Below are 13,610 nucleotides of genomic sequence, written 5' to 3'. Positions count from 1 at the left end.
ACCGTAAATTCCTTTTCTTCTAGCTCTAATTGGGAGACCCAGCACCCGCCCCTGTTTTTTTGTGTACACATGTTGTTCATGTTGAATGGTTTCAGTTCTCCAATATTCCTTCGGATTGAAGTTACTTTAAACCAGTTTATAATTCTTTTTCCTCCTTCTTGCTTTTGCACAAAAACTGAGGAGCCCGTGGGAGCACGGGGGGTGTATAGGCAGAAGGGGAGGGGCTTAACACTTTTAAGTGTAGTACTTTGTGCGGCCTCCGGAGGCATAGCCTATACACCCAATTGTCTGGGTCTCCCAATTAGAGCTAGAAGAAAAGGAATTTACGGTAAGTAAACAAAATTCCCTTCTTTATCCTAGACAGCCTTCTAGTCTGGGCTTCATCCAATGCAGACTGTTAGCGGAGTGTCTCGCTCACTCTCACCACTCTAACCAATTGAGGTGGTTTGTCTTCTGTACAAGTCCACTCTGACTTCGACCCAGAAGTTCACATACCCTGGGACGCAATTCGAGACTCCGTCGGCACTTGTGAAGCTGCCCTGAGTCAAACAGCAGTCCCTCCGCTGGCGGTCGACGTCGTTCCATCAGGCACCTAATACAGGTGCGAGATCAGATGGTGGTGTCAATGGAAGCGATTCCCTTGCCCAGTCCCATCTGCGTCCTCTGCGGCTGGATATTTTCCGCTGTTGCAACAAGCGGACTCCCTCCTTCCACGGAGTGGTGGCTTCGCCACAGACCAGGGGCTCGTTTCAGTGGTGGCCTCGGCCCCTCTGTTTCAGGGTCTCCCCTTCCTGGCTCCGTCCCGGGTGATCCTCACCAAGATGCTAGTCTATCCGGCTGGGGAGCAGTATATCTCCACCATGGAGCGCAGGGCACTTGGACTCTGTCCGAATCAGCCCTCTGGATCAATGTGCTGGAATTCAGAGCTGTGTTTCTAGCTCTCTAAGCCTTTCACATCTGTTGGCGGCCAGGCACATTCGAGTCCAGTCAGACAACGCTACAGCGTTTGCCTACATCAACCTCCAGGGCGGGACACTCAGCCGCCTGGCAATGTTGGGGGTTCATCGTTTTCTTCTGTGGACGGAGGACTCCTAGTCCACCATATCCGCAGCCCACATCCCAGATGTGGAAAACTGGGAAACAGATTGTCCCAGCCGTCAAACCGTGGCTCCACGATCCTCAGGTTTTTGCGGCAGACGCACTGGTTCAAGTTTGGTCCCAGCTTCGTTTGTCTTATGTGTTTCACCCTCTAGTTCTTGCCCAGAGTCCTGCGCAAGATCAGAAATGAGGGCCGTCGGGTCATTCTCATTACTCCAGACTGACCCAGGCAAGCTTGGTACCCTGACCTGCTCCTTCTGTCCGTAGAGGTGCCTTGGCATCTCCCGGACTGTCCCTCTCACGAGGTCCGTCTTTCCGCCAAAATCTGCGGCTCTCAGATTGACGGCTTGGCTTTTGAGTCATGGATCTTGACAACTTCTGGTATCCCTCCTGAAGTCATCTCCACTATGACTCGAGCTCGGAAGTATCCTTGGCCTTTTTGGCCTTGCCGACCCTCCTGTCCCCTCTACAGTCCGGTCTGCAGCTAGGACTATCCCTCAATTCACTTAAGGGACAGGTCTCGGCTCTGTCAGTGTTGTACCAGCGGCGTATCGCCCGGCTGGCTCAGGTGCGTTCCTTCATGCAGGGCGCATCTCACATCATTCCGCCTTACCGGCGGCCTTGGGAGCCCTGGGACCTTAATTCGGTCCTCACGGTTTTTGGAAACCCCCCTTTGAGCCTCTTTGGGATGTTTCTTTGTTTAGTCTTTCACAGAAAGTGGTCTTTCTAGTGGCCATAACTTCCCTCAAGAGAGTCTCTGTTTTGACTGCTCTCTCTCTTCGGAGTCCCCCCTTTTTAGTTTTTCATCAAGACAAGGTGGTTCTCCATCCGACTCCGGATTTTCTCCCTAAGGTGGTTGCTGCTTCCACCTTAAAGGGGCATTTCCCTGCCTTCCTTTTGTCCGGCTCCTATTCATCGCTTTGAAAAGGCGTTGCATACTCTGGATCTGGTGCGGGTGCTCCGGATCTATGTGTCTCACACCGCTGTTCTTAGGCGGTGCACCTCTCTTTTGTGCTGACCATGGGTCAGCGTAAGGGCCTCTCGGCATTTAAGCCGACCCTGGCTCGTTGGTTTAGGTCGGCCATTTCCGATACCTACCAGCGTACTCAAGTGCCTTTCCCGTCGGGGATCAAGGCACACTTGACCAGAGCTGTTGGTGCCTCTTAGGCTTTCAGGCCTAGGCTACGGCTCAGCAGGTCTGTCAGACTGCCACTTGGTTTGGTTTGCATACCTTTTCGTAGCACTACCAAGTGCATGCTCATGCTTCGGCATATGCGAGCTTGGGCAGACGCATCCTTCAGGCGGCTGTCGCCCATTTGTGAAGTTAGGTTCGCCTACTTCTCAGTGTTTCTGTTTATTCCCACCCATGGACTGCTTTGGAACGTCCCATGGTCTGGGTCTCCCATAAAGGAACGATAAAGAAAAAGAGAATTTTGTTTACTTACCGTAAATTCTTTTTCTTATAGTTCCGACATGGGAGACCCAGCACCCTCCCTGTTGCCTGTTGGCAGGTTTCTGGTTCCGTGTGTTATCACCGGCTGTTGTTGTAGACAGAGATTCCGGTTGTTCCGGGTGTTACTCTATCTCTACTTGTGGGTGGATGTCCTCCTTCAGCTTTTGCACTAAACTGGCTAGGACTGGCTACCAGGGGGTGTATATGCTAGGAGGGAGGAGCTACACGTTTGAGTGTAGTACTTTGTGTGTCCTCCGGAGGCAGAAGCTATACACCCATGGTCTGGGTCTCCCATGTCGGAACTATAAGAAAAAGAATTTACGGTAAGTAAACAAAATTCTCTTTTTTGAGTTTTTCCCCATTGAATTGCATTGCACACACTATTCGGAATGAAAACGCGAGTAGTAGACAGTACTTGTTATGATATAATATAAAAAAGGAGAACAAGAAGAACGAACACCATGGATATAGTGAAATATAAATTGATTTTTATTAAATATTTTAATATGCAAAAAGTGATTGGTACAAAATAGAATAAAAACTATAAAGATCAGGTACACAGACAATACTGGCTAATATTTCACGATAACCTGCATTAGGTGGACAGCAAAACGAGAGCAGAGCCCCCCTCCCAGGCAGCGTGACTACTGAAAAAATGTAAACATTTATATGTAACTATATCTCATAGAATATAGTATTAAATGTCAGAATGTCCTTTTGTTGTAAAAAGGGGGAATATATCTCTCCCGTTATGGGTTGACATACAAGATGGATGGAAAAAAGGTCACAGATGTAATATCTCGAATATGGTTGTCTGAATCAGCATATTATGCATAACTAAGGCCCAAAAGAAAATATATATTTGTAATTTTTAACGGTTAGAAAAGCTATCAACATGCCTAATACATGGCTATGCATCGTATACATCACAATGGCGTGGGGGAAGGCCAGTAGTTAAAGGATGGAGGAGTATGTGGGAAAGCTGACAGTACACAGCGTAAAACACAGATGTCACTGAATACAAGAATTACCCATCTTAAGGCTGCTTTCACACATCCGGTTTGTGCTGAGTGGCACAATCCGGCTCAAAAACCTATGCAACGGATGCAGCAAAAAAAAACCGGATCCGTTGCATAAGTTTTTGCCATGCAGCCCGTCCGGTTTTTGACGGATGCGGCTTGATACTGAGCATGCGCAGTACAAAAAAACGCATCCGGCGTCCATAGGCTTGTGATGTGGTTTTTTTCGACGCACGAAAAAACGTGCCAGGCAACGTTCCATCCGGCCGCCGCATGGGCTAAATATGCCTCATCCGGCAAAAAACGGACGCAATGCAAGGCCATGCGGCACAATACGGCGCTAATGCAAGTCTATGCAGAAAAAAACGCAACCAGCCGCAAAAAAAAAAACGGTTGTGTTTTTTCTGCAGAGCGCCGTATTGTGCCGCACGGCAAAAACCAGATGTGTGAAACCAGCCTAAGGGAGGAAATGCAATTATATTTCAACAAAAGGAAGGACAAGCAGTAAAATGACTTGTTTGAAGTAAATCAATGGTTATACCTGTAGTGAAGAGTGGTCACGGTAGATGGGAGGGGGATGCCCAACGATCGTTTCGCAAAGACGCTTTTCTTTGTCGCTCCATTGGGAGACCCAGACAATTGGGTGTATAGCTTCTGCCTCTGGAGGCCACACAAAGTATTACACTTTAAAAAGTGTAACCCCTCCCCTCTGCCTATACACCCTCCCGTGCATCACGGGCCCATCAGTTTTATGCTTTGTGTTGAAGGAGGCACACATTCACGCAAGCTCCACATTTTAGTCAGCAGTAGCTGCTGATTTTATCGGATGGAAGAAAAGAGGGCCCCCCACAGGGCCCCCGGCATGCTCCCTTCTCACCCCACTAATGTCGGCGGTGCTGTTAAGGTTGAGGTACCCATTGCGGGTACAAAGGCTGGAGCCACATGCCGTTTTCCTTCCCCATCCCTTAGAGGCTCTGGGAGAAGTGGGATCCTAACCGGTCACCATGCACTGGGACCGGGCTCCCTCCGCAGCCCCTGGGGGAATCTGACGGACAGGAGACTGGGTATCATCAGGGACAGGCCCTGCTTCTAAGAGGTACTCTGTGTCCCCTTGGGGACGGCGCATGGAGCGCCTGTGTAACAGACGCTGCAGCGGCTGCTGTGTTTTTTGTGACGCCGGGACTACCGCGCCGACCGCGCCTGTTTGCCGGCCGCGTTATTAAATTTAGTCCCCGGCTTCTGCGGCCTAGTACCATAACTCCCGCCCCCGGGCCTGCCAGTCAGGGGTAAGGGCGGGACGCTCGACTGGACGTCGGCAGTGAGGGCTGGAGCATACTTAGGTATCCTCCTCCCCCCTCACTGAGCACTGAGGGGCACCAGATTCCCGCACTTTATTAGTCACGCCCACGGCTCCCTCCTCCTCTGAGATCGCTGGCAGCCATTGTTATAATCACTTCTGCCAGTGGAGGAATTCAGAACGAGCTCTACAGCTCTGGGAGGCCCAGGCAGGGAATCTGGTGGTCACACAACCGCTTTGGGCGGTCGGTAAGCCGCACCGGTTACTAGGTGCTGGCCCCCTTGGGTGCCGAAGTGTATATATATATATATATATATATATATGTATGTATGTATGTATGTATGTATGTATGTATATATATATATATATATATATATATATATATATATATATATATATATATATATATATATATATATATATAATATATATTGTATACATTTTCTCTGTTCGGCCGCATTATTTGCCTTTGGCTATATACCCTCACTGATTACTCTAAGAGGAGACAACAGCATGTCGTCCGCAAAGAGCAAGGGTGCCAAGGCACAGGCTTATTTTGCAACCTGTACCTCTTGTGCAGCTATGTTACCTGCAGGTTCCACCTACCCTCATTGTGTGCAATGCTCGGCCCCTGTGGCACTCACTCAGCCGGAGCCTCAGGCACTGGTGGGACCCTCGGCTCAGGTAGAACCACCGGCTTCCACTGTCCAGGTGGCAGGGACAGAGTTTGCAGTTTTGGCTGAAAAACTCTGAGTCGCTTTCACAATCCATGGCTCAGTCTATGGACAGATGGTCTGCTAAGATACTAGAAGCCTTGCAGTCCAGACCGGTATCACAGGCCCAGGGCAGTTCATCACCCCCAGGCCCCCCTCGGTCGGCGCAGCAAAGTGCTCCTGGGGTGACACCTAGGTCCCACGGGGAGGACTCCGACACGGACCGCAGTCCCAGACCGGCGAAGCGGGCTCGCTGGGAACCTTCCTCGACTTCATCACGCTGCTCAGGGTCTCAGCATGAGGACTCTCTGGAGGATGAAGCGGAGGTCGCAGCTCAGGGCTCTGACCCTGACGTTGCTCTCAATCTTGATACACCTGAAGGGGACGCCATAGTAAATGACCTTATAGCGTCCATCAACCAGGTGCTAGAACTTTCTCCTCCAACTCCACCTATAGAGGAGTCGGCTTCACAGCAGGAGAAACACCAGTTTAGGTTTCCCAAACGTACACGGAGTGCGTTTTTCGATCACTCTAACTTCAGAGATGCTGTCCAGAAACATAGAGCATTTCCGGACAAGCGCTTTACTAAGCGCCTTAATGACACACGTTACCCCTTCCCCCTGACGTAGTTAAGGGTTGGGCTCAGTGTCCCAAGGTGGATCCTCCAGTCTCTAGACTGGCGGCTAGATCCGTAGTTTCAGTGGCAGATGGCTCATCGCTCAAGGATGCCACTGACAGGCAAATAGAGCTCCTGATGAAATCCATCTATGAAGCCACAGGCGCGTCTTTTGCTCCGGCATTCGCAGCCGTGTGGGCACTCCAAGCTATCTCAGCTTGTCTGTCTGAGATTAATGCGGTCACACGTACCTCTACTCCGCAGGTTGTGTCTTTGACTTCTCAGGCGTCGGCTTTTTCGTCCTACGCCATGAACGCCGTCCTGGACTCTGCGAGCCGTACAGCGGTAGCATCCGCCAATTCGGTGGCAGTCCGCAGGGCCATGTGGCTACGCGAATGGAAGGCAGACTCTGCTTCCAAGAAGTTCTTAACCGGTTTGCCATTTTCTGGCGACCGTTTGTTTGGCGAACGATTGGATGAAATTATTAAACAATCCAAGGGAAAGGACTCGTCCTTACCCCAGTCCAAACCAAACAGACCTCAGCAGCGAAAGATACAACCCAGGTTTCGGTCCTTTCGGCCCTCAGCCAGGTCCCAGTCCTCCACGTCCAACAGGTCAGAGAAGGGCCAGAGGAACTCTTCTGCATGGCGGTCTAAGTCACGTCCTAAAAAGACCGCCGGAGGAGCCGCCCCCAAGGCGGCCTCCTCATGACTTTCGGCCTCCCCAAACCGCATCCTCGGTCGGTGGCAGGCTCTCCCGCTTTTGCGACGCCTGGTGGCCACATGTCCAAGACCGATGGGTGAGAGACATTCTGTCTCACGGTTACAGGATAGAGCTCAGTTCTCGTCCTCCGACTCGTTTCTTCAGAACATCTCCGCCCCCCGAGCGAGCCGATGCACTTTTTCAGGCGGTGAACACTCTGAACTCAGAAGGAGTCGTGATCCCCGTTCCCCTTCAAGAATGTGGTCGCGGTTTTTACTCCAACTTGTTCGTGGTGCCAAAAAAGGACGGATCATTCCGTCCCGTTCTGGACCTCAAACTGCTCAACAGACACGTGAGAACCAGACGGTTCCGGATGGAATCTCTCCGCTCTGTCATCGCCTCGATGTCCCAAGGAGACTTCCTAGCATCAATCGACATCAGGGATGCTTATCTCCATGTGCCGATTGCACCAGAGCATCAACGCTTCCTGCGTTTCGCCATCAAAGACGAACACCTTCAGTTCGTAGCACTGCCTTTCGGCCTGGCGACAGCCCCACGGGTCTTCACCAAGGTCATGGCAGCAGTGGTGGCGGTCCTACACTCTCAGGGCCACTCGGTGATCCCTTACTTAGACGATCTTCTAGTCAAGGCACCCTCCCGGGTGGCATGCCAACACAGCCTGACCATTGCTCTGGAGACTCTCCAGAGGTTCGGGTGGATCATCAATTTCCCAAAGTCAAAATAGACACCGACCCAATCGCTGACTTACCTCGGGATGGAGTTTCATACTCTCTCAGCGATAGTGAAGCTACCGCTGGACAAACAGCGTTCACTACAGACAGGGGTGCACTCTCTCCTTCGAGCCCAGTCACACCCCTTGAGGCGCCTCATGCACTTCCTAGGGAAGATGGTGGCAGCAATGGAGGCAGTTCCCTTTGCGCAGTTTCATCTGCGTCCACTTCAATGGGACATTCTCCGCAAATGGGACAGGAGGTTGACGTCCCTAGACAGGAACGTCTCCCTTTCACGGGCAGCCAAAACCTCTCTTCAGTGGTGGCTTCTTCCCACTTCTTTGTCGAAGGGAAAATCCTTCCTGCCCTCATCCTGGGCTGTGGTCACGACGGACGCGAGTCTGTCAGGGTGGGGAGCGGTCTTCCTCCACCACAGGGCTCAGGGAACCTGGACTCCGACAGAGTCCTACCCTTCAGATCAATGTTCTGGAGATAAGGGCAGTGTATCTAGCCCTAAAGGCGTTCCAGCGGTGGCTGGAGGGCAGGCAGATCCGAATACAGTCGGACAACGCCACGGCGGTTGCGTACATCAACCACCAGGGCGGCACACGCAGTCGTCAAGCCTTCCAAGAAGTTCGGCGGATTCTGCTGTGGGCGGAAGCCACAGCCTCCACCATCTCCGCAGTTCACATCCCGGGCGTAGAAAACTGGGAAGCAGACTTTCTCAGTCGCCAGGGCATGGACGCAGGGGAATGGTCTCTTCACCCGGACGTGTTTCAAGAGATCTGTTGCCGCTGGGGAACGCAGGACGTCGACCTAATGGCGTCTCGGCACAACAACAAAGTCCCGGCATTCATGGCACGGTCTCAAGATCACAGAGCTCTGGCGGCAGACGCATTAGTTCAGGATTGGTCGCAGTTTCGACTGCCTTATGTATTTCCTCCTCTGGCACTGCTGCCCAGAGTGTTACGCAAGATCAGGTCCGACTGCCGCCGCGCCATCCTCATCGCTCCAGACTGGCCGAGGAGGACATGGTACCCGGATCTGTGGCACCTCACGGTGGGTCAACCGTGGGCACTCCCAGACCGACCATACTTGCGGTCTCAAGGGCCATTTTTCCATCTGAATTCTGCGGCCCTCAACCTGACTGTGTGGCCATTGAGTCCTGGCTCCTAGCGTCCTCAGGGTTATCTCAAGAGGTCATTGACACTATGAGACAGGCCAGGAAACCAACGTCCGCCAAGATCTACCACAGGACTTGGAGGATCTTCTTATCCTGGTGCTCTGGTCAGGGTTTTACTCCCTGGCCGTTTGCCTTGCCCACTTTTCTTTCTTTCCTTCAATCCGGAATGGACAAGGGTTTGTCTCTCGGCTCTCTCAAGGGACAAGTATCAGCGCTTTCCGTGTTTTTTCAAAAGCGTCTAGCCAGGCTTCCGCAGATCCGCACGTTCCTGCAGGGGGTTTGCCACATAGTCCCACCTTACAAGCGTCCGCTAGAACCCTGGGATCTTAACAGGGTGCTAACGGCTCTTCAGAAACCACCTTTCGAGCCAATGCGGGATGTCTCTCTATCACGCCTTTCGCAGAAGGTGGCCTTCCTAGTGGCAGTCACATCACTTCGGAGAGTGTCTGAGCTAGCAGCGCTGTCATGCAAAGCCCCCTTCCTGGTATTTCACCAGGATAAGGTGGTTCTGCGTCCGGTCGCGGAATTTCTCCCTAAGGTGGTATCCCCTTTTCATCTCAATCAGGATATCTCCTTACCTTCTTTTTGCCCTCATCCAGTTCACCAATGTGAAAAGGATTTGCACTTGTTAGATCGTGAGAGCACTCAGGCTCTACATTTCTCGCACGGCGCCCCTGCGCCGTTCTGATGCGCTCTTTGTCCTTGTCGCTGGCCTAAGTAAGGGGTCGCAGGCTTCAAAGTCAACCTTGGCTCGGTGGATCAAGGAACCGATTCTTGAGGCCTACCGTTCGTCTGGGCTTCCGATTCCTTCAGGGCTGAAAGCCCATTCTACCAGAGCCGTAGGTGCGTCCTGGGCATTGCGGCACCAGGCTACGGCTCAGCAGGTGTGTCAGGCGGCTACCTGGTCGAGTCTGCACACTTTCACGAAACACTATCAGGTGCATGCCTATGCTTCGGCAGATGCCAGCCTAGGTAGGCGAGTCCTTCAGGCGGCGGTTGCCCACCTGTAAGAGGGGGCCGTTTTTCGGCTCTTTTTATCGAGATATTCTTTTACCCACCCAGGGACTGCTTTTGGACGTCCCAATTGTCTGGGTCTCCCAATGGAGCGACAAAGAAGAAGGGAATTTTGTTTACTTACCGTAAATTCCTTTTCTTCTAGCTCCTATTGGGAGACCCAGCACCCGCCCCTGTTCCCTTCGGGCTGTTGTTCTTTTGTGTACACATGTTGTTCATGTTGAATTGTTCTTTTGGTTCATGGTTTTCAGTTCTCCGAACATCCTTCGGATTGAATTTACCTTAGACCAATTTATAAGTTTCCTCCTTCCTGCTTTGGCACCAAAACTGATGGGCCCGTGATGCACGGGAGGGTGTATAGGCAGAGGGGAGGGGTTACACTTTTTAAAGTGTAATACTTTGTGTGGCCTCCGGAGGCAGAAGCTATACACCCAATTGTCTGGGTCTCCCAATAGGAGCTAGAAGAAAAGGAATTTACGGTAAGTAAACAAAATTCCCTTCTTTCCAGGGGCAGTCAATTATATTAATATAACTCGCTGAACTCTAGTAATGAAATGGATGCCATAACTGATCTAGTCTCCCGCGTATTGTGTTGGTATAGTTTTTGGATACTTTTACAAAATGCAAATTTGAGTGGTTGCATACAATCATCCTTCTAAATTGTGTCTGTTTGTTTAGGTGTACCTGCACCAAAGGGCCCCAAGTCTGCTCCAGCTCCAGCACGTGTACCTCCAGAAGATGCCGATAAATCCGACCGTAACAAGTTCTGCCAGCTCTGCAGTGCTACCTTCAATAACCCTCATATGGCAGAGCAGCATTACAAGGGCAGGAGACACCTAAAGCAGGAGACTAAAAGCAAGCTCATGACTATTTATTCCAGCCATGGGAACACGCTTCCGCAATCTGTGTCCGTGAAGCCACAAACGCCAGGCTCTGGAGCAAGTGAGTCCAATGCTGAGCCTGATTCTGAAAAACCCTTTGTCTATGGCACAAAATAAGTGTTTTGTAGTAGAAATATTTTTTTCTTTTTTGTTTTAATAAGAATTTATTTGCTCATCTGGTCCAGCTTTATATTAGGGCTTAACGCTTTTTCTGGCTCCTCTTCAGTACCGCGACATTAATGTACCGCATGAACAGCTAGTTACCTTTATATTGGCAGGCGGCCTCCTGATTCTGCTAGTGTGCCTGTAGGTTGAACCTTTCTGTGTTGGCGTACAAACCCTAACAAATATTCATACTGCTATAATACATCCTTTCTCTATGTATAGATTATCCATCATGGAGCTAGGAATTCAGTGATGTTGAGGTGTTTTTGTTTGTTTTGCTTTATTCCAATGATGGGAAGACTCATTAACTCAAGCTTAAAAGGAAATAATTCCTCTTGTTTGTGGCTTCTGAGGCTCTGAAAATATGATTACGGCTCTTTATGTGGCCTACAATATTTATCCTGTGGAAGCTTTTGTACAACCAGTGAGGTCTGGGATTGAATTGCATAATTAAGTATAGCGCCACCCAGATCACTAATTCTGATTTTATGTTTCTATCGTTTAGTTACATTTACTGCTTCGTGTTCATTTAGCCACAATATCACGTTGGTTTTGCTTTTATTCAGTAGTCGGATATTATTTTAGGTGGTATGCTTTGGCTATCTGGCCCTATATACATATTTTTTTGTATTTATCTTTTTATTTCCTCATCAAATTTTAAAGGGAACCGGTCACCAGATTTTTCCCTATTAAACTAAGTGTCCCCTTCTGCAGCTCCTGCGCTTCTTTCTATGAAGGTGCACCTTGTGCCCCGACTCCCCTTCCAGACCCCAAAAATAACTTTATAAAACATGATCATTAGGTATGCTAATTACCTTGGTTGGCCAGATGGGCGGCTCATTTTTGGCTCCTGCCCTCCCCCTCCCCCCCACCGCTGTTCGCCATCCTCCTTCCTTGATTGATGGGATGACGCTGCCGTCATCATCCTCGTTACATTTTCAAATTTTGCGCCTGTGCAGTTCTGTCGGCTCGCGCAGGCGCAGTTCGCTCTGCCATATTGCGGGCAGAGCAGAAAACATAGCTGCCGGTGAGCTAAATGCGCAGGCGTGACATTATGGTCGGCGCTGTGCATGACCTCACCAGCGTCATCCTCGTACCCGACCATAATGTCGCGCCTGAGCATTTAGCTCACCGGCAGCTATGTTTTCTTCTCTCCCCGCGATATGGCAGAGCGAACTGCGCCTGCGCGAGCGGAGATAACTGCACAGACGCGAGATTTGAAAATGCATCGAGGAGGACGACAGAGGCGTCATCACGTCAATCAAGAAAGGAGGACGGCGAACAGCGGCAGGAGAGGGACAGGAGCAGAAAATGAGCGCGCACATCGGAGCCCCACAGGTCATTAGCATACATAACGGCCAGGTTTTATAAAGTTATTTTCGGGGTCTGGAAGGGGAGTCGGGGCACAAGGTGCACCTTCATAGAAAGCAGCCCAGGAGCTGCAGAAGGTGATTATTTTAGTTTAATAGGGAAAAATCTGGTGACAGGTTCCCTTTTAAGGTTTTTACAGGCCATTTAAATGGGTTATCCAGGGTTTTTCAAAATTGGGCTCAAGTCAGGAAAAAAACAAAACTTCGTATTCCAACTCCCCTGTTCCAGTGCCGCTGTTCGGTGGTACCCCACTGTCCTGCTGGTGACGGATAATTACTGTCCTCAGTGGTCTCGCTGGCATGTATGGCATGTGACCACTGAAGCCAGTGATGGAGCCCCCTACACCTAGGATCATCCCTCATCTAAGCCCTTTCTTTTTGGAATCCCCCAGTACATTTCCTTTCTCCGGAGTGGAGAGCTTTCTTTGATTAAATGTGGCGTGATTCTTCCCACATAGTCGGACGGTTGAGCATTAGGGAACGCTGCTTGGGGATAGCTTACGTTCTTACTCTGATTTCTTCTTCCATGCCGGTCAATAACTGGTCCGTGTAAATGTATTGCCGTTGTTGTACTAAATAGATATTGTAGGTTTGATTCACTTGGAAGATGTGATTGTGTTTCCTCAAAATAAAACCTTCTTTCCTAAATTCATCCAGAAATAAAAACGTGTTTAATGTTTTTAAATGCACAGTTTGTCTATTATTTTTCGAAAATGACTTATTTTTAATATATTACCAGTATATTAAAGATAATCATCTCTACCTTCTCTTAACGTCAGAATAGAAATTTACATTCCTGCCGCCAATAAGGTTCTTGTGGGATGTTAAAGGTCTATCTCAGGAAAAATTGGTGTATCAAATTTTAAATCCATGCTTGGACCCTTGGATTTTGCCCCCCCCCCCCTTTCCCAATTATAAACTGCCTATATAAGTTATAACCCTCACCGTGACACTCGTAGTCCTAGGACTCAACGACAGTGACCTATTAAGCCTAAAAGTGGCCATACACATTGGGTGAACGTTCAACAAATCCACCACTTTTTGCTGTCCTGTTTGGGGAGTAATGACAGATGTTGGCAGGGGTGGAAGAATTGGGGCGTTGAGCGAGTACCTAACTTTTTGTACTCGCTATACTCATAACGAATACTGTCTTAATGCTTGTGTATTCGTTCCGAATAGCATGTGCAATGCAAGGCACTGGGGAAAAACTCACAAAGTAATGAATAACCCGAATGCCGCACTATATATGTGAGTAGGGAATAGTGCGGCATTCAGGTTACTCTTTACATTGCGAGTATTCCCCATTGCATTGCATTGCAATCGCTATTTGGAATGAATACACAAGTGTTAGACAGTACTCGTGAATAT

The 13,610-nt window shown here is 49.8% G+C and overlaps 1 protein-coding gene across 2 annotated transcripts in view; it reads left to right on the top strand.

Moving 5' to 3' along the window:
* Positions 1-13,610, top strand: part of ZNF346 (zinc finger protein 346) — a 113,476-nt gene that overhangs the window by 38,394 nt on the left and 61,472 nt on the right. For both annotated transcript variants that reach the window (XM_075344647.1, XM_075344646.1), the window contains exon 5: positions 10,505-10,768. In XM_075344647.1, the coding sequence (XP_075200762.1) occupies positions 10,505-10,768 (264 nt within the window). The remainder of the gene's footprint in view (positions 1-10,504; positions 10,769-13,610) is intronic.

The sequence above is a fragment of the Anomaloglossus baeobatrachus genome, chromosome 4 (genome assembly GCF_048569485.1).
Source record: "Anomaloglossus baeobatrachus isolate aAnoBae1 chromosome 4, aAnoBae1.hap1, whole genome shotgun sequence".
NCBI lineage: Eukaryota > Metazoa > Chordata > Amphibia > Anura > Aromobatidae > Anomaloglossus > Anomaloglossus baeobatrachus.
This window is presented reverse-complemented; position numbering and strand designations above follow the sequence as displayed.